The sequence below is a fragment of the Phaethon aethereus genome (genome assembly GCF_964289735.1).
Source record: "Phaethon aethereus genome assembly, chromosome: 7".
In the NCBI taxonomy this organism is placed as follows: Eukaryota; Metazoa; Chordata; class Aves; order Phaethontiformes; family Phaethontidae; genus Phaethon; species Phaethon aethereus.
The window spans coordinates 27829874-27853427 of NC_138583.1; the positions used below are offsets into that span (position 1 = coordinate 27829874).

Here is a 23554-nt window from a genome sequence, read left to right on the forward strand (position 1 = left end):
CATATATGGAGCTGGATCTGACAATCCCGGGTTTACACACAAGTGTAGCTGTTTACGTGCAAACACATCTTTTGCTGAATAGCTATGCGTGTATTTTTCACTTTTTGGTAACCTTGATGATCTGTGATTATGACGATAGTTTTGTTGAGAAGAATGAGTCAGGCAGGAAAAGCTTCTTAATTGATTTGTTTTGCTGCCTGCAAAACATGCAGTGTGGTTATGTAACACCTCAGAAGAGATCAGGCATCAGGAGGAAAGGTGATGAACAACTTTTTCTCTCTCGTATCTCAACTTTGTTTCCGGTGGGCTAACAATAGATGAAGGATGTACTTAACTTTTTTCACTTGTAAATAGTGTTTAATTTTTGGATGTCTACATGATACATTGCAGAAGCGGAGCTGCACAGTTGGGAAGGAAACATTTGCTGGTGGTAGGAAACTGAAACAGCTCCTCGCAACCAAGGCTGAAACTTCATATTGGTCATCTGAAGATGAAAGACCATGAGTTATCTGTGAGCTGTAATCCTCTTGCTGTGGAACGGTGGCTCTGCTCTCCCTGCTGTCCGTGGCTGGGAAAAGGCAACTCCTTGGCCGAGTGCCCGGACAGTAAACCTGCCTTTTAATACTCTGCTATCAGTCTCTTCACAAAGCTTCTGGCTCTGGAGCTTATATTTGGATATATGATACGTTATAAAAATTCCAGGATCGATAGGGAGGTGTCACATTTCATATACTCACAGATTCTAGTTTTGTGTAGAATGGTTATTCTTCTTTCTTGTACTGAGACATTTTCAAATGTTTACCACATTTTTGTGCATTAGATGTCATTGCCATTTGTAAGGGGTTTAGGTTCAGAAAGTAATTTGCAAGTTCTAACTTACACAATCATATTTATTCTATGCTAACCTGCAGCAATCCATCTTTATAAAAGTACTTTATCTTAGAGTTAGCAGAATAACAGTATTTTTGTGTGTGTTCTGCTAATGAGACTGTGCCATCCATTCCAAAAACCGTGCTGTAACAGTTTGCCATTCCCTTGTGCATAGTATCTCTCCATAAGTTAACATTTGCTGCAGTAACCTTAAATATATAATCCAAATAGAATTTTTGGTGGAAGGATTGCAATGTTTATGTATTGTTGCATATATTAGTTAATAATGTCTTCGTCATACTGCATTAGTCAGCTCTTGAGGGAGTGAATTACTCTGATTCTGTTTTCAACCACTGTGTATGAATCTTTTGAAAAGATCAAATTTTGTTAGTGCAAAGAAAGAAAATCTTTCTCCCTCCTTTCTTCCTTGAACCGTAACCATTGAAAATTTTGGATTTCTTAGTGTAGGACTGAAGCTTAAATCACCTGTCATGGAAGCAGAATCAAATATATTTAAGCAGAGCGTTTGGAGTAACTTGAATGGGGAGTTGAGAGCTAAAATATAGGAAGAAACTGCTGGACTCCTGACAGAGGACGTATTTTGGAAGGGTGGAACCTCCGAGTAACGTGAATGGTTATTTGACTTCAAATGTTTGTGTACCCAGATGCAAAATGAGTATGCAAATCAAGACTGCATCTACACACACATTTTTGCTCCTGCTCTGACCTTTGGAGGATGTTATATGGCAGAAGAAAGACTTTGTCCAAAGTCTAGAAAAAACAAACATACCCACACAAATGCTTTTTGTTCCTCTTAATCCAGAGTGGTTTTTTTCCCATACAACACGGTGCTACATAAATCTTATACATGAACAGTAAAATCCTTTCCTACACAGTTCAAAAGAGTATATTTCTTACGTGCTTCTTACAGCAAGTCACATAGATGGGTATTTATTATAGAGTGCATTGTGGGGTGTAGGTGCATAATGTCTTATTCAAGAAGAACTTTTAAAATCATGTTTAAAAATATAAAGATTTTTTTTTTCAAGTGTAGGTTGATGTATACTTAAATGTTTTATTAGTCCTCAGAAATACCCAGTGGAAATACGCTAATTCTAAAGCTTTTTTCTTTTGAGAACTGGAAAAAAGTCTAGATCTAGATCTACAAAATTTTACTATCTCAAGTCAGAACAAAGGCGAGCATTTGTTTTGTTTATAATTGTTAAGATGCTCATAAAGATAATCATACTGTCTTTATAATCACTTCTGGTTTTTAATGAGGTGTTTTAATAGAGCTACAACAAGGGGGAAATAGAAGTACCTTATTCAAAACCATTTTCTAGTTACTTCAAGCAAAAGGATCTGGGAAAAATCAAAATAAAAGGTACTCTGCCAATAGGAAAAAAAAAGCAATATATGCTATAAATGCAGCAAACTCCCTGGCATGTAATCATGCATGCTAATCTACCAATGCATGCCTCTCTCTAAGGTGAAACTGAATCTGAAAACGTAACATCTGTTACTGTTACCTGATGTAGAAGTTCAAAATATTTTTATTTAAACAAAATATTATTACCATTATATAGTTTACATGCAGATTTGTGTAAAAATTAATTTCAGATTTTTTTCATGTTTTTTTTTTTTTTTACGTATTCTTCTTGTAAGGTACAGTGGAGAGCACGTGGCCATGCATGTTTCAAAAAAGTAAATTTACAGTTAGTATTTGAATTATTTAGAAAGGTGCTTTTAACAGCCATTTTTCTGCACATATGAAACTACCAAGTCTAATTCTGTTGTGGAGTCAGACATCTGTTTCACCTTTCATGTTTAATTTACAGTGCAGCTCTAGAATAGGAAGGTTGGTCTTTCATTCTTGCTATAAAACATGAAACCAAAACAAATGATGTTTGCATTATTAAGCAGACCTTTTTTCTCTTTATTACTAGAATGTGTGTTGAAAACTTCTCAGTAGCTTGTTTTCAAATAATGTTATACAGATCTCTTTGTTGTTGAAAATGGGAGCGCAAATATTGAGGTTGGGAAGATTGGTTGTTTTTTTGTTTTGGAAAGAACATGGAGATAAAAATAAATGTTACACAAAACCTGTAACCTCAACATAAGATGAATCAGCTAGGACTATGCTTCTAAGAGTGTTTTGCTGTTACTGCTGTTTTACTGAATGTTATCTTAAACATTTATCTTTAAATACTCTCTTTTTCCACGTTGAGAGAATTATTTATGGCTGTGAAAGTAATAATATTTAGAGCTTGGAAGTCATTCTTAAGAATTCTTACTTGCTGTCTCACATCAGCTGTTGTCTGATACTGGTATGACCAGATTAGGTGACAAAAGTCAGGTTTTGGGATTCTTGCTGTGTCCTGTCTTGGGTTCGTCTCAGCTAGGTTGGGACCAAGATGCCCCATGCAGCAGCCGCACCAGCGGGGAGGCAGGATGAACCACCTTGTGATGCCCCTGCAGCTTCTTGTCTTTCGCTGCTTTGGAGAGAGCCGATGTCCCTACTTCTCATTTAACTTCATTTGAATCTCTAAAGCTAGGTGGAGTAAATCTAGGCCTTTGCTTCATGATCTTTACATATAATTGCTGAAGAAGACTTCAATCCTACAACTTCATTTATTCAGAGGCAAAAGGTAGCCACTGGAAATACCTTGATCAAGTGGTATTTTTATGCTGGCTTGAGAAGATACACCTTCTTGTTTAAAGTTTACCGAATTCCAAGTTACAGTATTCCTTCAAACATAACTTGTGAAAGAATTATTAGAAAGGGTGTATAATTTTACGTCTGTGTGTATATACGTACACACACAAATGTGTGTTTAATATTTGCTTTATACCCTATGTATTTAAAAAAAAAGGGCCTCACCTTGCCTTGTTTTGCTGGATTCATTTCTCAGCAGTATTCTGTGAATAAGTGTTTACAGTAACTGGTTTCTGAAACTTTTTGCTATTTAAATAAGTCACCCTAATTGTTTGCAATTTATGTTTAAAAAAACCCAAAGAATATTTAAATGCACAGCAGAAATGCCCTTTTTTTTTCATTGCGTACCCAAGGTCTTGTTTTCCTTCTGCTTTTCAAGTCAGAATCTTACTTGTTCTCCCGCTGACCTTACCGCTCCAGCAGCTCTAGCTCCCTGGCCTTAAGGCGTGGAGAGTAGAGGCTGGCATTTTCAGCGTGGCCAGCTTCCGCGAGTAGCAGCCTGTGGAGTTGCTCCTAGACTTCTGAAGCAAAGAGAGTAAAATGCCGAGAAAAATTAATGATGGCTTGGCAGCTTTTTTACATGGGAGCTCCTGGCTGAAGAAGAGCCTAAGCTGCTGGTCGCTGTTTTCTGCCTGGCTCTGCGAGCAGCTGTGCAGGCAGAAATGGGAGGATGGAGGCTGCCAGGAGTTAATAGGTAGTTTCTTGAGGAGCAGTGCAGACCTTTGTCTGAGGAGGACAAAATAGTAACGACCCTAAGCTACTGACTGCATGATGGTTTGAAGAATGTGATGAGAATTAAGTATTTTTATATTCCTGTCCTTCGTTGTTTCTTGACTTTGAGAAAAGTTATGAAACCCTTTTTCTTCTAGCATTTACCTAGTCTCTAATATGTGGGTATTCTCTCTTTATGGAGAAGCAAACTAAAGGCAGGAAAGTAGTACAGAAATGTCAAGAGCGGGGTTTTTGTTACGTTTTGGTTTTTTCTGGTGACGTTCACATGTATATATATTTTCTGTGACTTTTCTTTTATAGGCTCAGAACAAAGAAACGAAAGTACTGGCTGCTGCAAAGGTGATTGATACTAAATCAGAAGAAGAACTTGAAGATTACATGGTTGAGATTGATATTTTAGCATCCTGTGATCATCCTAATATTGTTAAGCTCCTAGATGCTTTCTACTATGAAAACAATCTCTGGGTAGGTATTTTTTCTTCTCTAAATGCTTTTACTTATTTCAAAAGGCTGTTGAAATTACTTTTTTCCCTTGGCTTTATTAAAAGATCACTTGTCAGTCACATTTCTTCTGGATTGTCACTATTGTGACAATTTCAGTTTCAGAACTAATTTGTATATTGTGAGTATGTCTTTTAGGATATTGTCACTGTAAAATTGAGCTACACTGAGTCATTTGGTCAGGACTTTGAATTAAAAATTTGGAAATTCTCCATATACCAAAATGATCTGATAGTTTTTAGTGCTTACTTGTAACAGCAGGACTCGGATTTTAATTACATTTGCACGATTTAGAGTAAGATTCAGAATCCATGGCTGAAAAATAAATAACGTGATGAATAGGTCAGTCTGTGAAGTATATATTTTAGATACGATTGAATTGACTGGTATTTCCAGGCAGGACAGTTTACCCAGGACTTAGAACGTAATTAATTTACTTAAAATCTAGATATTTGTACATGGAAGTATAGTTAGTGGGCATACGTTTCTGGGTATATCTGCTATATCCTGTGCACTGAATAGCTTTAGCTATGAAAATACAATTTTTCTCTTTTACATAACCCAATGCATTATTTATAAGTGCTTTTGGATTGTACAAAGAATACATGTTTTTTTTAGAAAGGGTTTATAATTTTAAAAGATAGCTAAAACAAGTAAAAGAAAATTTCCTTGGACTCTTACAAATATGCTTTATCCTTTAAGCATGAAAACACTGGAATATCATGTTTCCTGATGTAGATTTATTTTGATAAGCTTTGTAAAAACTTTGTGTGATCTGAATGCAGAGTAAAATGATATTGTATAGAACAGTGAAAAATGAAAAAATTTCCATGCATAAAGGTCAGCATAAAGGCAAGTATGCATAAAAGCAGAGTATGAAACTGCGTGGATGGGCTTCACTGGCGGACTAAAGATAGAAGAGGACCAAATAGTTTGAAAATAAAATTGTAGATGTATAATTATAGTGAAATGCAGAGGCATGAAAGTGGCAAAGGGAAGGTTATAATGATGTGGTGAGTAAACAGAATTTAGTTGAGGAAAAAAAAGAAAAGAATGATAGTTGGACATAAAATATGTTTTTGCTTTCCAGTTTTAGAAACACAGTTTCTCTGCCAAAGAGGCCTTTGTCAGATTGTCAGATCAAACAGCAAATTTTAGAGAAAGAAATTCTTTATTTACAATTTTTCACATTCAACTTACTCGGCAGTAGGTATGCAGAAGCATGTAAATGGAATAATGGTTTAAAGGATTTACAAAGAGTTGCATTATATAATACATTTGTTAGTACCATTGTTGTGAGGATTAATTATAGTAGTAATTTGAAGTAATATGTAACAAAAGTGGTGTATATGTGTTATCGTCTAAGGTATAATTTGAGGTTTCCTCTTTTATGGGCAATTATACTCTGATTTTAAAAGTACTTTAAAGGAAAAAATTGAGATATTATTTCCCAGAATATTGACTGTTAGTTTTCTGACAAGAAATACTCATTAGTTGTGAGACTGAAAATTATCATTTAATGTTTAAAGTTTAAATTAAAGGAGAAAAACACGTAAGGAAGGGTGGTGTATCAGTCTTGGATGACCTTTCCTCTTTCTTGCCCTCCTCATTCCCTTCGTCTACCCTCTTCCTCCTTTGTGTATGTTCTTTCTGTCCTACATGTCAGCATAGTTTGAGCCTCAAAAATAGTTGCAGTTTATTTTTATTTCAAATGGAAACCGAGAACTGAGGTGGAGTTTTTCTAGTATTATTAGATTCTGGGATAAAAGCTTTGATGTATTGTAGGCATCAATAAAGATGGAGGAAAATTAATGTAAACATCTGAATTTACTCATTTTCTGCACCTTTTAAGAGTATTTTTTCCATATTTTCATCTCATCTGAAACAGTAGAGGAGATAACATCTGCTGCTGGAAAATCATGTATAAGTCCTCTTATACTTGGACTTCGTAGAGAGATTACACTATAGAAATACAGTTTAATAATCAAGAAATGAGTTTGCAGGGATTATGTAAATCACATTACAACAAGTCAAATTGAAGCTGACTATTATGTTTTATAAGTTTTATTTTGAAATATTATCTTTGGATTAAGACTTTTGTATGAGGTTCTCCAAGCACTTTTAAAATAATTTGCTTAAGCAGCACAGCCCTACTTTTAGCTGGGTGACAGAACCAATATTTTGCAGAGGTTAGTGAAATAATTTGTCAAGGCCAAGGAGTCTGAAACTCGGGTCTCCCAATAATGCTCCTTAATCAATGGTACAGTTCAGCAGAACTATTTAATTTGTAATTTGGTTTTTTTGGGTTTTTTTTTTACAGATCCTGATTGAATTTTGCGCAGGTGGAGCAGTAGATGCAGTAATGTTGGGTAAATAAGTTCTTTCAAATAATAAACTTAATAACATCTCAAAATTATAATATATATACCTTAAGACTAGTTTCACATGTATTTTGTTTTGCAATGGAAATATTTTTGTAATTGATATGTGTTAAATGTTGGCAGTTTTAAATTAGCATTTACACCTATATCTATGGACATTATAACTTAAGTTAGGTTAATTTTCTCTGACTTTTGAAGTGTTTACTTTTCAAAACACATTTTCGTCCTGATCCTTTACGTGAATGTGATGAGTAGTTCTCGTGTGCTTATGGAGTTCTCTGTTCCTATACCATAATCTATATGAGCCCTTTTCAGGATGTCATTCTTCCCCTGCCATCTTCCAAATCATGTTGTGCTAATTTTTTATATTGCATCAAGTTTAAAGGTAGATTTTTCTGTGCTTATTCCACAAACTGGGTGAATGCTTACACCGGTAAGTAAAGGATCTAGTCTTTAACATTTAGGTGTACCATATGAAAGAACCAATCTCTAAACTGTATAGCTTTTTCATAGTTCAGATAGGTAGATATACATAGTTCATGATGAGGAGGGTTTTGGGTACAGGGGATGAAATTTTTACTGCAAGGAGCAAATATTTTAAGGTAGAAGTTTTTCTGACATATGATGTTCAGAATCTGTGACATTGATTGATTAATTTTCACGTATACCTCTGTACTGATTGCTATGAATACATAACATAAAATGCAAAAATGTTCTGTTTATTTCTGGCTCTTTCTCTTGTAGAGCTTGAAAGGCCATTAACAGAGCCGCAGATCAAAGTGGTGTGCAGGCAGACACTGGAAGCATTGAACTACTTGCATGAAAATAAGATCATCCACAGAGATCTAAAAGCTGGCAATATTCTTTTCACATTAGATGGAGACATTAAACTAGGTAAGCATGTTGCATACAAAGGCCTTTCCCAGAACTTTGTGTGGTCTTACAATTGTGTTTTCCTTAGGCTGTAGTTTGGCAGAGTTCAGTATTTATCTATTTAAATATCAATCTAACAGTGAGAGTTTTTTAAGATGCAAGTGGTTTGCCGCTCTGAAGGCGGGGGGGGGGGAAGCTTGAGTAAATGTCCTAACCATACTTGGCAGATCTTTCAGACTTCAAAATCAGCAGGGGTAGGCATCATATCAATATCTGTACCAAGTTGCGTGAAGTCAGACACAGGTCCTACTGTTTCTTAGTATAATGTTCTTAATTATACTTGTCTTTACTATGGTAACATCAGAACTTCCCTTTGAAGTTGTTAGTTCAGAAGACGAGCATGTTCATAATCAACAAAACCCAGTACCTAGTACTGTTGTCTCTTCCATTACTGAGAACTAATAATCTTAATGACTCAACTTAGTTTTTCCATGACTTTTTTAATTGCTCATTGCACTGAAATGGAGATAGAACAGTAGAAAATTAATCCAAGCTTTCTATTGTTGACTCCTGTTATTTTATCTGAATTTAAGCCATCATCCACATTTTCCCTCTGATGTGGTAGGGAATCCATGAGGATTCCTCCATGAAGAACTGACAAAGGACTACTGGTTGTGAACAGCATCCCTTCATTCAACCAGGAAAAGATAGAAATTGTCTGGATCCACTTTGCTCAGGTTTTCATCAGGCGCAAATGTGTATAAGCTGTCAGCCTTTACAGTGGCTTTACCAATGTCATAGTTCCATGATGTAGCAGCTTGCGTTCAGGTTTCAAAAACTTCTCTCCATGTAACGTGTGTGATGAGATATACTTCTTTGGATGCAAGGTAGACAGGCAGTAAAGGTAAGGAGAATCGGAAGATCACCACAGTGAACCGGGGATCTAAATTCCCAGCCTTGCTACAGATGTTCCTTTTAAGCGTAAGCAAGATGTGTCCAAATTCACAAATATGTCTAATACCTAACTCGTATTGATCGCAGTGTCTCTGCAAGGTGTAGTGCGCCGTCTCTGTTGAGAAGTTGAGAATATTTAAGAGCTTGCTTTGCTAGATTGACCAGTTAAGTGTTTCTGTGCTTTTTGCATGGATTCCTTTGCATAAGGTTATTACTTGTATGTATACTTGCATGTGCCTTTCTCTTCATCCACAAAGTACAGGTAACTTTACTATTTTGTTTTTTCTTGGAAGGATGAAGATTTAGTGATGGGCTGTCTCATAGGCCTTATTTAGAAATGTAATAGAACCACTATCTTATTTTCTTAGTACTAGTGTGAAAGAAATCACAGATCATAGCAAGAGTGTCATGGTCAGAGAGAGGATAATTTGCTGCTTTTCATTTTGTTTGCCTCACGTGACCTGGCTCCTCCTCATACGGACTGGAACTATTTTAAGCTTTTTGTCAAGCTTAGCTGATGTGCAGAACTGTGCAGGCTGTCAAGATACTACTTTACAGTTCAGACGACAGGGAGATTTCTTCTACACATACATTTAGTGATATATTCAGGTTTGCTAATTAAGATTTCTAAAAAAGGATTTACTTCAGTTTTGAAAAGTGTACAGCATACCTTGAAAGAGCATTTTGTTTGTTTTAAACTATTTGTATTTTGCTTCTGGTACACAAAGAAATGGGAAGTTCCTTGTTTCACAAATATGTGAATGGCAAATAAATTTACTTCATTGCATTTGATTTTTATAAGAATTGTAAGTTTTATTATTTCAGTATCTGTAGCCACTCAAGATTTCAGATTTTACATTTGAACAAATAGCTCTCTTAATCCTTTTTTTTTTTTTTTTTTTCCCCAACAGAGCAAAATTAGGCTTCTCAAGTGTTGAGTCCATCAAGTAATTTTGTACAGATTAAAGACTGCAACATATGGCTGTTTTGTCCCTTTACTCTAATCTCTAGATCTTCATTAAGAAAGTTGTGTCTATAATAAGCATGTAACACTTATTTAAATGTCGTCTTTTTTCCTAAGCAAGAAATGTAGTGCTTTATAGACAAGCAATATTAATTGCAAAGATAAAGTAAATTTATAGTTGGTTGTTGCATCAAAGGTGCATATGTGAGCTTTCAGATATTTACTGTAAAGTTAAAAGGCATGTGGAAAGAAACCCTTAAGATAAAGGAAAAATCTAGCTTTATGAGAATTTGAATCCTGAAATTAAAAATTAAATGAGTTGTTGAATTAATCAGAGCGCTAATATGCCAGGTCTGAGGAACACAGCCTTCATAGGCTAAAGAAATTATTTTCTAATTAAAATAATTTAACCTGCTTATTCCTACATTAAATAGATGCATCAGTCTTGTCCCACACAACTCAAGAGTAGCATTACTTTTTTTAGCAATGGAGAATAAGGTTTATTCAATACCTTTTGCTATAGAATAGTATCTATGGTATAGAACCTTGGCACTCAGTTGTCAAAACACAAATATTTTAACCTCACTTTGAAGTTTTAATACTGCAGAATGTTTGCTCTGGAACATAAAATATTTTAAAAGACAGCTGTAAAATATAGTATGTTTTCCAACACCCAGTTAATAGCATTTTACTGTTTACTTTAAGCGGATTTTGGAGTATCAGCTAAAAACACAAGAACAATACAAAGAAGAGATTCTTTTATTGGTACACCGTATTGGTAAGTGCACTGTTTTGCTGACTTTTCACTATGAACTAATATCTTAATATTACCTTTGTTGTTAATGTTACGAGCTTGATATAATACTGTGTAAATATATTAAGTGAGAGTAGAATGTGCTGCTTAAAAATGCTTCAGTGATTTTATCTATTTACAGCCTTTTTCAGAACAGATAAGAGTGCGTTTTTTAATCTGCTACTTCATTATTCTCTTTGCAGGATGGCTCCAGAAGTAGTAATGTGTGAGACCTCTAAAGACAGGCCTTATGATTACAAGGCTGATATTTGGTCTCTTGGCATTACTTTAATAGAAATGGCTCAAATAGAGCCACCTCATCATGAATTAAATCCAATGCGAGTGCTCCTGAAAATAGCAAAATCCGATCCACCTACGTTAGCACAGCCTTCAAAATGGTTAGTAACTTATTTACAACTCTCCCAACACAATTCATAGATTCTAAGTATGAGGCATGCCCAGTCGTATATTTGCTAAACTTACGTTCATGGGCGTAGACCTGTTAAAATTATAGGACTAGCTTTATGCATAAAGTCAGGTACATATTCTCTGTATGTTTGTACATGTATACATACATATATAGAGATCTCCTTATACAATTGGGACTATGGCCTTTTTGTCGCAGTTCTGTGTAGAAGCTTTTATACTGAACTATTTTGCAGATTTTGCATTAAAATGCATACAAACTAGCTTTTTACAAATGCAATAAAAGACCTGAAGACCACCTGAAAAAGAAAATGGGATGAAAGGAGAGTAAAGTGTTTTTTTACTAAGAAAACATTTTTAAAAGCCGTTATCTATTTGGTCATTTTAATACCTTTATTTGGTTCAGTTAGTGATATAGCAGATAGGGTGTATCATAAATCCAGAGCCAAAAGTAAACTCTTCCATAAATGGAAGAACATTTTAGATTGATTTGTGCCACATTGGTCTTTGCATTCCCATATTGCCTTTGTGACTTTCTAAATCAATAGCAGGACCTGGACTTGCAGTGTAGATTCATGTGAAAGCAAAAGAATATTTCACTATACAGTAGTCTGATGTCAAGACAAAAGAAAAACTACTACTCGTTTGCTTTTTGTTTAGGTCATCAGATTTTAAAGATTTTCTGAAGAAATGTTTGGAAAAGAATGTCGATGCAAGGTGGAGTGCAACTCAACTTCTACAGGTAGGAAGAGTTAATTGTTCAGAACTATTGTTTAAAGGCAAGCATATTTTGTATTTCTTAAAAGCAGTTCACTATTATATTATTTAAATAATTTCAAATTAAGTGTTCATGTGCAGTCTTTTTTTAACATTGTTGCATTGATCCTTATTTGGTAAAATCTGATTAAATGATACAAAGTGCAGATCAAATTCTATATATATTTTGATGTAATATAACTGATTACTTTGCATAAGTATTTAAATTATACTTTGCCACTTAAAATGGATGAAGGAGACATTTACATAAGTAGTCAGTTGCTGACAGGTGTTTTAAAAGCTTTAGTGGTCAGCCTTCCTCTATAATGCTGTCACTGCAGAATAGCTAAAGAGGAGTAGATGTGACTAGGTACGTTTGATTCTGTTTAACGTCAGCACTCATTTACTTTATCCAGAATACATCTGGCATATGTTGAACAGATTTAAGCAGTAGGGCCAAGCAGAGAAGATTCAAACAGTAGGAAAACAGGTAGCTGTTTCTTCTTAAAGAAAAATGTAGAATTCTATGTTCTTATTAGGAAAAATTGTTCTAAAGGCAAACCAGACTGTTTCTAGAAAGACTATTTCTAGATAAAGCTTGTCAGAAAATAATTTAACTGTGGAACTGAAAGGAAATGAAACCCGTTTCCAGGAAAAAAAAACTTTCAAAAAATCTTTTTACTTGTGTTCTTTGGATTGTGAAACAGGTCAGTATAAATGAATTTTATTTTTATTTTTAGCAAGTTTGTTAAGAGTACATAGTATATTTGAATACAAATGTTTTGATTTTAAAGCTCATGCAGAAAAAAATACATTAAGACACTTATGATTAATGTTAACTATGAATCTTCAAGTTTGAGAGAGCCAAAGTAACATTTCTCTTATTTCTTTCAAGTTATGATTTTCCCGCTGTGTACAATGAAGCCAGCACTTAATATTGTACTTATTTTTTGTTTTCACAAGCATCCATTTGTTACTGTTACTTCCAATAAACCAATAAGAGAATTGATTGCAGAAGCTAAGGCTGAAGTTACAGAGGAAGTTGAAGACGGTAAAGATGAAGATGAAGAAGAAGAAACAGAAAATTCTCTGGTCAGTTTAAAACTTACTTTTTTAAATATGCAGCTAGTTTCAAACACCAGTTTCCTATGGAGAACTCCAATTTCTGATGTACTACTCAACTTTTGTATCAAGTCTTCTAAGAATAACAGCATAAACATACTGTAACCTTATTACAAAATAAGTAGTCAGCATTTTCAAAATTAGCATGTTCTTAAATTCTTTAAGAACTAATAACAAGAATATTATCTAATAAAGAATATTATCTTCATTTATTTTTACATGTATATGTAGTGTAGAATTTTAAAAATCAGATACTGATTTTTATATAAATGGTTTTAAGTCAAAATGATTAGATGAACGATAACTGTATGTTTGTATTTCATAAGATGCTTAAAATGTTAAGGAAGGTATGTGACCATTTAACTATAAACTACTCTTGTGATTTTTACAGCATGGTTGTCAGGGGGCAAAAAGCTAAAACCCCTATGTTTTACCAAGACAAGGTAGCATTTGTGAGTGTATTTCTAAAGCTGCTTCACAATCTTACAATGCAAATTCAGTTCCTCAAAGGGTGAAGCCATCAAGTTCCATTACATGATAGTAGATTGCAGAGTATACCGGTGGTGTACCCTCTGACTTAACTGGCTCGAGCACTATGAACACGGACAGTGACCAGTACCACCGGTAGCTGCCATTACCAGCAATGGTAACAAAGCCAAATACACAAGCAGCACACCTCCATTCCCTCCTCACCCCTCACCAAGCTAGTTAGGTCCCCTGCCCTTCATACTGGTTTCCCTGTTGGCCCCAGCAGATCCAAAGCCTGCATTCCCACCAACTTGCTCCAGGACTTAGTGTCCATCTCCTAAGGCATCACCCAGCGCCTCGCTCTGCTGAGTAGCTGCTAAGCCGTCAATCCCCACGGGGGCTGGGGCGAAGTCCATCCTGTGAGTCAAGTGTCTCGACACAAGCAGCAGGTTCGGAAACTGTGAAGGAGATATTTCCTTGTGGTCGTTTTAAAAACTGCTCGGAGTTCAACACTAAGCTTCTAGAATTAAATGAAGAAATCCTTTAAATGCATTTTTAACTTAAAAGGAATTATTTTCTGAATGCTTAGAAGAACCGTAAGGTAGGAAATGGGCGATCAAACCCATGCACGTTACAACAGCTCACCTAGTATGTTCCCAGTGGCAAATCAGAAGCCTGATCTGCAAATTACAGGGTTCTAACAGTAAATATAGACGGAGAGATACCGCAATCAGTTTGAAGAGCGAAAGGGCAATTATGGTTAAAATGATACTTTATTAGTATATTCTTTTGTATGCCTGTATGTAATCTGATAACATGCATTCATATTCTGGCAGCAGCAATTTCTACAGCTGTGTAACTGTTTCTGTTGTAGTTCCGTATTGCCACTTAATCAAATCTGCCGGAGGTTTTCATCATTTTAATGGAGTTTCACAGTGATTAAAAAACAGACCAAAAAATCTGCAAGCATTTTTAACGAAGAACACAAGGAAAGATCTTCTTTTTGATGAAGCAGAAGAAGGTCTTAATATAGCATTTTATCAGTGCTGCACTAACTAAAGCTGCACAGCTTCTTCCTAGCCAAACTGGCACAGACATGTGTCCTTCAAATCCAGCTGTAGCTGGCACTACTGGGGAACTGAACTAATACTGAAAAAAAAAAAAAGCAACATGATTGGAAAAAGACTCTTGAAGATGCTGTTAAGTGTGTGAGGCAGAGGGCTGACCATGGTCCCTTTCCTTCAATCACAGTGTATTTTATTAAATTATAAGAGAGGGAAGAGTGTTCTTGTGAAACTGTTCTGTTCAGAGCCTGTCTGCAGTTCATGCAATTCTGTGGTAATACCAAGTGAAGTACTCTGAGATTATCAAATTCATACAACTCTGCCTGTGAATAAAATATTCACCTCTATTCAGGTATTCTTCAAGAGAACTGTGCTTTTATTAAGTTAGAAAATTATTAAATATTTTTCTTCTTTTAATTTTTTAGCAGTTGCCCGCAGACAAGCGTGCATCTTCTGACCTTAGTATTGCCAGCTCTGAAGAGGATAAACTTTCACAGAATGCCTCTGTTCTGGAATCTCTTTCTGAGAAAACAGAAAGTAATGCGATTGAGGACAAAGTCATCACTATATTTCCAGATGACAAAACAACTGGAGATGGATCTGAGGACATTAAATTCAGGAGAACAGATGATAATATATGCGATACTACTGTTGGTGATGTGAAAGTGCAGAATGGTTCTGTGCCAACTGGTGAAGATGAGCAAGGCAAAATATTGCCAATTGAAAAGAATACAGAGACCCTGGGAAAAGCACATGAAGATATGGAACCCCAGAAAGGAGGGAAAGAACTTGATGTGGTAACAAAATCAGAAATACAGGATGAACCCAATCTAAAAAAAGCAAAAGAAAATGACATGGGAAATGAACAGACAGAAGACAATAAATTGAAAATAGTACCTACAACTGAAAATAGTGTAGAAACTGAAGAAGCCCTTTCTAAGGAAACTGGTGAAAAAGAAAAGAAGAACAGAACAGATCTCTCAGAAAGTAAGGAAGAAAAGGTCCCTGCAGAAAATACTACAGAGCAAAAGGAAGATATAGATGAAGCTCAGAAAGAGGTGATAATAGACATCACTACAGAAACTCTACCTAATGCTTCAGATAAAGTGGCTGATGAAGAAGAGGAACTAATAAAGCATGGAACTGGCCACATTAAGGAGATAAGTGGTATTGCTGAGGCGCAGATCAGTGAGGGAGATAAAATACCTGAGACGGAGGATAAGTCAGTGGAAAGTCAGGCGAAGCAGGTCCATGAGATAATCAGCTCTGAAGAAGCTCTATCAGAAAGCCCAGATAAAGCGATCAAAGTAGACAAGAAACTGGCAGAAAGTGAAAATGAGGATATTTGTAATGTAAGCAGCATGGAGGCAACAGAGATCAAAGACTCTGGAAAAGACAACATAGACCAGAAGGCAATACAGAGCAAGCCTGAGGATATTTCTAACAAGGTGGTGGATAAACTGACTGATATGGACCAAAATTCAGGAGAGCACAGACCTGAGAATATCCAGGAAAAGAATATTCAGGTAGACAAAGAATATTCAGGCGTTACTTCTCATGAAATAAGGAAGAATGAGCTTCAAGATACTGTTGGTGAACAAGCTGATGGCTCTGAAGTCACTCCAGTCCCCAGTATTAGTATTAGCACTGCAGAAAATGAGGAGAAAGTCAAAATGGATAATCAAGACAGTACTGAAACTTTACAGCAGCTAGAATCGGAGAATTTGAAGGAAAATGATGCAGATTCAGGCACTGGTTCTACGGCTGATAATAGCAGCATTGATTTGAACTTGTCGATTTCTAGTTTCCTTAGTAAAAACAAAGAGACGGGATCAATATCTTTACAGGTAAGTATAAGCAAGCATATATTTTAATATAACACCCAATGTGAGTGTGACCCTAAAATTCTCTCCAGGTTTGACCTTCATACAAAGAAAATTGAGCGAGGAACTAGTATGACACTGTGGAATGTAAAACTTTGTAGAAACTGAAGTATTCTAAATTGTGTGCTCTAACAATGTCTGGATTTCGTGCAGTTATGCAGCAAAGCCAGGAGCTACAGAGCTGCTAATTATTTTCTTATTTTGTTACATAATTGTGTTCTTAAAACGTAAACTAGCATATACCAGGACAAATAGCTTAAAACAACTAATCTTACATTGAATTCCATCTTCTGTCTCTCTGTTTAGATTGAAAAGATCTAAAGCAGACAGCGTCTCACATTTGTTTATGCCAAACACTGTGCTCCTCCTCCTCCTACTATATTGATGCATTATGCCAGTATGAATGAGCTTATTCAGAGGAAGCACGTTGCAGATTAGGAACTTTATTTATATCTTTATACTGATATGATTATAGCCGTACTAGGATAGTAACTGTGTAACCGTGGGTTTGAAGGAAAAAAAACCCACACTCTCAGGAAATTAAAAAAAAACAAACCCTAAAATCATAACGTGGCATAGCTGTGCTAAGCGTGATTTCAGGGTGTTTGCAGTAGCCCTAACACCACAGAGACGCGGTTTCAGCCGGGGTTCTCTCTTCTCTTTTAATGAAACAATAGCAGCTCCAAGAAGTGAGATTTCTCCAATTCTGTTGTCAAGATCATCATGCGATTTTTGACTAACATATAAGAACAAATAAATAAATAAATAAACAAACTTGCTTGTTTAATTGATTTCCAAAGCAGAAGTGGGTAGGTGAATAAATTGCTGTTCTGTTTCAGTACTATTTTTCAGAATTAAATATCTTTTTTGGTGTCTGGGAAAATTGTGGTCAGAAGCAAACAATAATTGCAGCTGTCTTCAGCTCTTGAAAATAAAACTGCATCACTTCTTCTGTTCAGCGTTTATCTAGATTATTTTTTTTTCTTCTGGCAATTTAGAATGATAATTACATTTTTCCTTTGCTGTCTAGAGGAAGTTTAAGTACATCAGAATTTTTCAAATTCTCACTTGATTTGTGAGGTACCTGGTAAGTGAGAAGAACTCCCGATTACTGTATGCTAGACCTCCACAGAAATATTTGAAGTAATTCAATATTAAGAAAAAGGATGAAAAAAGGATATAACTTAAATACAGAACAACTTACCAATGCTTTATTCAGGAAACTAGAAGACAGAAGAAAACTTTAAAGAAAACTCGGAAGTTTGTTGTTGATGGAGTAGAAGTGAGTGTAACCACATCAAAAATAGTTACTGAAAATGACTCAAAAAGTGAAGAAATGCGATTCCTACGGTAAGCGTTTTTAAAAGTAAAATTTACAAGGGGTTAGCAGCTAATTTTTTTCTCTTTGAATAAAAGAAGGGGCATAATGATCTTATTTCTGTAATAATTGGGGATTAAGTTCAATTATTTTGTTATTAGAAAGGAATGCAAAGGTTTCTTAATAAGACAATCAATTTAAAAGTAGTTTTACTGGACCTAAGTTGTAGATGCTTTCTTCCTCTTCTGTAATTTTCCACTTCTTCTGTTTTCTCACCAATATTAAGTGTTCTTTTTCATTATTAGACGTCAAGAGCTAAGAGAGCTAAGGCTTCTTCAGAAAGAGGAGCAGAGAGCCCAACAGCAACTCAGTAATAAGCTTTTGCAACAGCGAGAACAGATGTACAGACGTTTTGAACAGGAAATGACAGTGAGTTTCTGGATTTTGGTGCTTTTAAAATATGACACCTTGATGGAGTAGTCGGAATACTACTAGCAGCAATCAGGTGTTTCTTTTTATGATGGCTATAGCTTAGTTTTCATTCTTTATAATAAATGGGAGTATTTTCCATTGTGGGGTGCCCAGCTTGTATGCTAGAACTCGCCTGCCAGAACAGTTCATTGTGGCCATCCTCTGCTGTGATACAGGACTTCACTGAACAGAATTTAGTTTTCAAAAAAATGATGCCAAATTATTTTTACAGAGTAAAAAGCGACAGTATGATCAAGAAATAGAAAATCTGGAAAAGCAGCAGAAACAGACAATAGAGCGCTTGGAACAGGAACACACAAATCGTTTACGAGATGAAGCAAAACGCATCAAAGCAGAACAGGAGAAGGAATTGTCCAAATTCCAGAACATGCTGAAGAACAAAAAAAAGGAGGTAAGAGACAATGATGATAATATAGAAAATAAGAAGTATGGGCGTACAAACGGTTGAGATTAGGTCTCCCAGAAGCTTTGTCAACCTGATATGCGGAGTTTTGGAAGAGTTACTAGCAGTCAGTGTTATTTCTTTTGTTTTACTGCCTAAAGTGAAATACGGACAGCTAACTGGAAGATTTAGGTATTGACTTCATCTAGGAAACATCACCAAATTAGAAGACTTTATTTTTTACATAATCTTTACTAAAATATTTTTTCTCAAGTATTAAATCAAGAAAAAAATTATTCTTAAAGATTGTGAAAAATATTTGAGATTTCTACTTTAAACAAATCCAGCTATAACTACTTAGTAAGTACTTATCAAATAAGAATTTTGAAGAAAAGAATACGGACTTGATGACTGCAGAGAACTACTTAAATCCCAGAGATGGGTTTCTTTTTGTTAGAGTAATTTGTTAGATTTTTATTGAATGTGTGCTGCTGTTGTTTAGAATTCCTTTTTTTGAAGTGACAGCAGTTATATGGATTTAGTTTTAACTCGGAAAGGAAAGCCAAGAGAGAAAAGTCTGGATAACCTAAAATCTTCTATAGTTAATTTCATGTGTCATACAGTTAAGGCAAAATAAATACATTTGACACCGACACCTTATGCTATTAATTTGCCTGCATTGGAGTAAGAGAAGGTGATGTGTTTCCATACGAATTTTGCATCTTAAAAGCTGTTCTATTTCATTTTCCTATCAATTCTGTCGTGCTTGTTTGTATATAAATGGCTCTAGTGTTTGCTCTAATAGTTACTAGACTTACAGAGATTTCTTTAGAAATCTGTATTGTCCATGCTTTTGCCTAGAATGGTCCTGTAGTACAGAAGTGCATAAAAAAAATAAGTTTTATTCAGTTTGAACCATATGCTCATGTGTAAATAACAATTTTTCTTCTTTTGCGGTACCTCTTGCATTTTTGAGTCTCTCTCTATTTACTGGTGGTTGGGTCCTACATGGGAAAGCGGGAAGAATTTTACATATTGCTCTGAGCTAAAAGCAGTTCTTTCATGGAAGCAGGAGTAGCATGTGGTGATTTGGACTCTTGTTTTCTGATGATGCTTCCACTATTAAACAAACAGGCATTTGTTTTTGGGTGCATAGTTTTGTATTTAAAGCTTAAGGCGGCGATTTACAGTTTGAAGGAAAATGCAGCTGGTGCTCTAAAACTACACGTGCTATATTGAGTGTGCAATGTTACATTTTTATAATTCTTAAAAATAAATAAAACACATCAGCAAATTAACAGATTAATAGTCAGTTGATTTAGCCGGTTTTATATTTAGAATCTTTCTACTAATCTAGTTTAATTCACCTTGGACTGAAACACGTTCCATTGCAGCATACGTGTCATGAAAAGTTTCCTGAAAACATACTTTGTTATTGGTGGTTTTTGCTTTTAAATTCTTCAGAACCGAACACTTACAACCAGTTAATTTGTTATTTGCTTGTATGATTACTTTAGAGACATATGCTTTGTAGATGTCATTTATGGTTGGAGACACTAATAATGACATCTTATAAATTGATGTTTGAGACAGTGTCAGAAATAGCTGGTTTTCAGTGGAAGTTATTTTAAACTTCCAAGCATTTTTCATAGCTTTACCATGAGGTAAACGTACTTGGTAGTCCTTTTGCCATAGTGCTTCAAGAAAATGCCACTTTTGCAGGTGGTGGTTTTCTTCACTAGCTGCTGCATGAAAATGCAAGCAAGAGACTGCCATTTCTGCGAGCACTGGGCAGCATTTGCATGCAAAAAGAGGCTGGCATATACCTCCTTTCTGTGCTGCGCTGGCATACATAAAGCATGTATTGTTCCTTCTCTTTTCATTAAGCTCTTTTCACTAAGCTAACATCCCTGCCACTGGAGTAATGCACGCTTCCCAGTACCTCTAGTGCTTGACCTGCATGTCCTATGTTCACAGTACCGCTTGCTGTGGAGAAACAGTGTTCTTTTTGCCACCTTCTGCATGCTTATATACACTGTAGGTTTTATGTGAAGTGGAGAAAGCACCAAAAGAGCTGAGAAAAGAGCTCATGAAACGCAAGAAAGAGGAACTTGCACAAAGCCAGCATGCTCAGGTAACAACGGCAGCTTGAAGCTACTAAAATACAAAAGGCAGCGGTAGTCACACAGCTTGATGATTTCACTTCTTGTTGATGTTGAGTGAATATGGAACTTAACTCAAACTAACCCTACGTACTGCTCTCTTTCTTCAAGTACTCCTGTCTCACATCCCATAGAGTATACCATGTAGAAATGTAAGACCAGCAATTTCCAGGTTTGTGCTGTTAAGTGCAGTATTTTGTATACTGTACCAAAAAAGACCGCTGTTGTTTTCTAGAGCAAGTTTATTTAAAGTGCTTTTACAAGTGGTAAGTACCCCACAGGTCCATCAAGTTATAAAGGTTACGTTCAGAAGTTAGTTTTGAGCAATATAAGTGCAGGAGAGGAAAATCAATATAATATGTAAGCATGAGGCATCTTGTTCATAGTAGCCGGTAAAATGAAGTTATGTAAATGTCAAAGTGTAGGTGTATGGAAACTTTACAAGACATCATCTATAGCTTCACTCCTTCAGACTTGCTGCTTTTATATGACCTGGCTAGAAAGGGGGCCTAGTATTTGCAAAAAACATTGGCTTTGTGATGACGATAGCCTGTACAGGGTGAGTTCCTACCACAACAGAGCAGGTTTGCATTGAGTAACTTAAAGATCAAATGCTTATGTGAGTGACCTAGTAGAAAATAATAGCAACTTTATTAGATTAGGTGTTTAATTCAAGTGGGGATTTCCCAGGATGGGAATGGGATTGAGTTGCAGTGCTCTCCCCACACCAAGGATATGTGTCTCTGAACTTTTTAAGGAAACAATTAAAAACCCAAGTTTTCATAGTGTTTGTAGTCACTTAGTTTGTTTCCTTTGCTGGTTTCTATTTGTTCAAGTAAGAGAGGTGAAAGAGGCAGTTTTAAAGGTAAAATATCCTTGCTTGGGATGGTAAGTACTAGACAAGGTGCAGATGTTTAGTTTTAGAATATCTAGAACTTCTGTCAGTGACTACTTTTGCGTGATTAGCTTTGACGTTTTAAGTGTGTATTACTAACACACAGCAGATCTCATTTCTTCTTGTTTTAAGAACAGAACTATATTTCATTATATTCTGACACAGGAAGTACATTGTGTCCCACAGGGCGTTGCTCAGGTTATGATTCAGTCTTTTCAGTTGTCTTCATGTACACTTTTCAACGCACAAATGCAGGATGTAAGTCTTAAAATGCAAAGCAAAAAAGTTTTATTTCCCTAATTTTCCAGATGTGTGTTTTCTCTTCTTGTTTTGCTCATATGTGCTGATTAATATCACTGCTGTCTCCAAACTAGTTCGCACAAATTTATGTAATTATGCACTATTCATAGTATAAAGATCAAAATTACAGTAGTTATTAACTCTGGGCAAGACACAAGTTTCACACAATGCAATATAATACAGTTCTCTGGTGTTTATTATTTGTTCAGCACATGTGAGAAACAATGTGTGACTTCTCTGCTGTGTGTGCAGTGAAACCATGTATTTTAAAGATATCCAAGTTTATTTTAAGATGCTTATTGGGCAAAACCAAGTGGTGATTTTAAAAAGGCAGGCTGCCTTGCACTGTCTGCCTTTTACACCATCCAGCATATTCTTCAGTAAAGTGTGATCTTTATTGTACGTGGTACTTGAGTAAACGCGGGAAATGGAAAGGCTAGAGTGTTTTCTGAGATTGCCTGGTTTATCTTACGGCAATAGCAATTACAAAACTGCTTAAGCAGATTTACCATGGAGAGAGAGCAGCAATGATACTTAAATGATTGAACAAATCTCAAGCATATTTGCTTTTTGACCATGACTTACACTAGAAAAGATTTCCCCCCACTCCCTCCAAATCAAAAAAATTCCCAGCAAATTAAACACAGTGTTAATTATGTGTCTGTACTCTCAGAATAATAAATTTGTCATTTTCTTCTCCTTTTCATCTAGAAAGGGAAATAGAGCAGTATTTTTTGTCAGTCCATATGTTTGATTAGGTATATTTGACTGAATTTACAGACATGGCCTTCCAGTCCTTTCTGTACCCTCAGGCCTGCCACTGTCGGAACTTTTCGCCAACTTACTCCACCTCTGGTTTTCTATTACCTGTCTAAGTGTAATGCTACTGAGAGAGGGATGAAAGCCTCATCCGTTAATAACTTTCTGTGAAGACGAAAACAAGGATTCTCCTGGTCGTAATAAAAAATGCTTTTAATGAACATTTAATTCCATATGTTGCTGACAACTCTTCTAGCAAGTAGCATAGATTCAGTAATAAAAGAAAAACAGATAGCTCAGGAGACCCTTCCACTGATCATCTGTAGCCCAGTACTGTTTTCCTGCCTCATCCCACCTCCCTTCCAACAGACCATCTTTAACATTGCTTTGTTATGTGTAATAGCAAATGCTTCAGCTGCCCACCTTGGCTCTGATAGGACTCTGCCATCATCCTTTCTTTTGACCTTTATATCATGGTAGAAACATCTGCTTTAATTTCTTGTTCTTAAAGAGTGTGTGTGCGTGTGCATGCTTGCATGCTTGTAGATGCTCGGTGTTTGGGGTTTTCTGATAGTTGCAAAGAAGAAAGGCAACAGTATGGTCTTGGGGCATGGGAGGGAGATTCTCACTACTGCCTGCTTTTCATGATGTGATGCAGTAGAGTGATACGCCCTGGATAATGGGAAGATGTGGATGATATGGGGACTGCATCAGGCAGATGGCGAATCACTTTGCGAGGAGCC

General features: G+C 35.8%; 1 protein-coding gene across 1 annotated transcript in view; it reads left to right on the top strand.

The window, feature by feature from the left end:
- Positions 1–23554, top strand: part of SLK (STE20 like kinase) — a gene marked incomplete at its 3' end in the record, with an annotated part of 46377 nt that overhangs the window by 16823 nt on the left and 6000 nt on the right. The window contains exons 2-14 of the mRNA XM_082002369.1: positions 4619–4783; positions 7140–7188; positions 7945–8094; positions 10697–10769; positions 10988–11182; positions 11871–11952; positions 12930–13058; positions 15046–16467; positions 17723–17853; positions 18127–18250; positions 18525–18704; positions 20737–20829; positions 21939–22010. Of these exons, the coding sequence (XP_081858495.1) occupies positions 4619–4783; positions 7140–7188; positions 7945–8094; positions 10697–10769; positions 10988–11182; positions 11871–11952; positions 12930–13058; positions 15046–16467; positions 17723–17853; positions 18127–18250; positions 18525–18704; positions 20737–20829; positions 21939–22010 (2865 nt within the window). The remainder of the gene's footprint in view (positions 1–4618; positions 4784–7139; positions 7189–7944; positions 8095–10696; positions 10770–10987; positions 11183–11870; positions 11953–12929; positions 13059–15045; positions 16468–17722; positions 17854–18126; positions 18251–18524; positions 18705–20736; positions 20830–21938; positions 22011–23554) is intronic.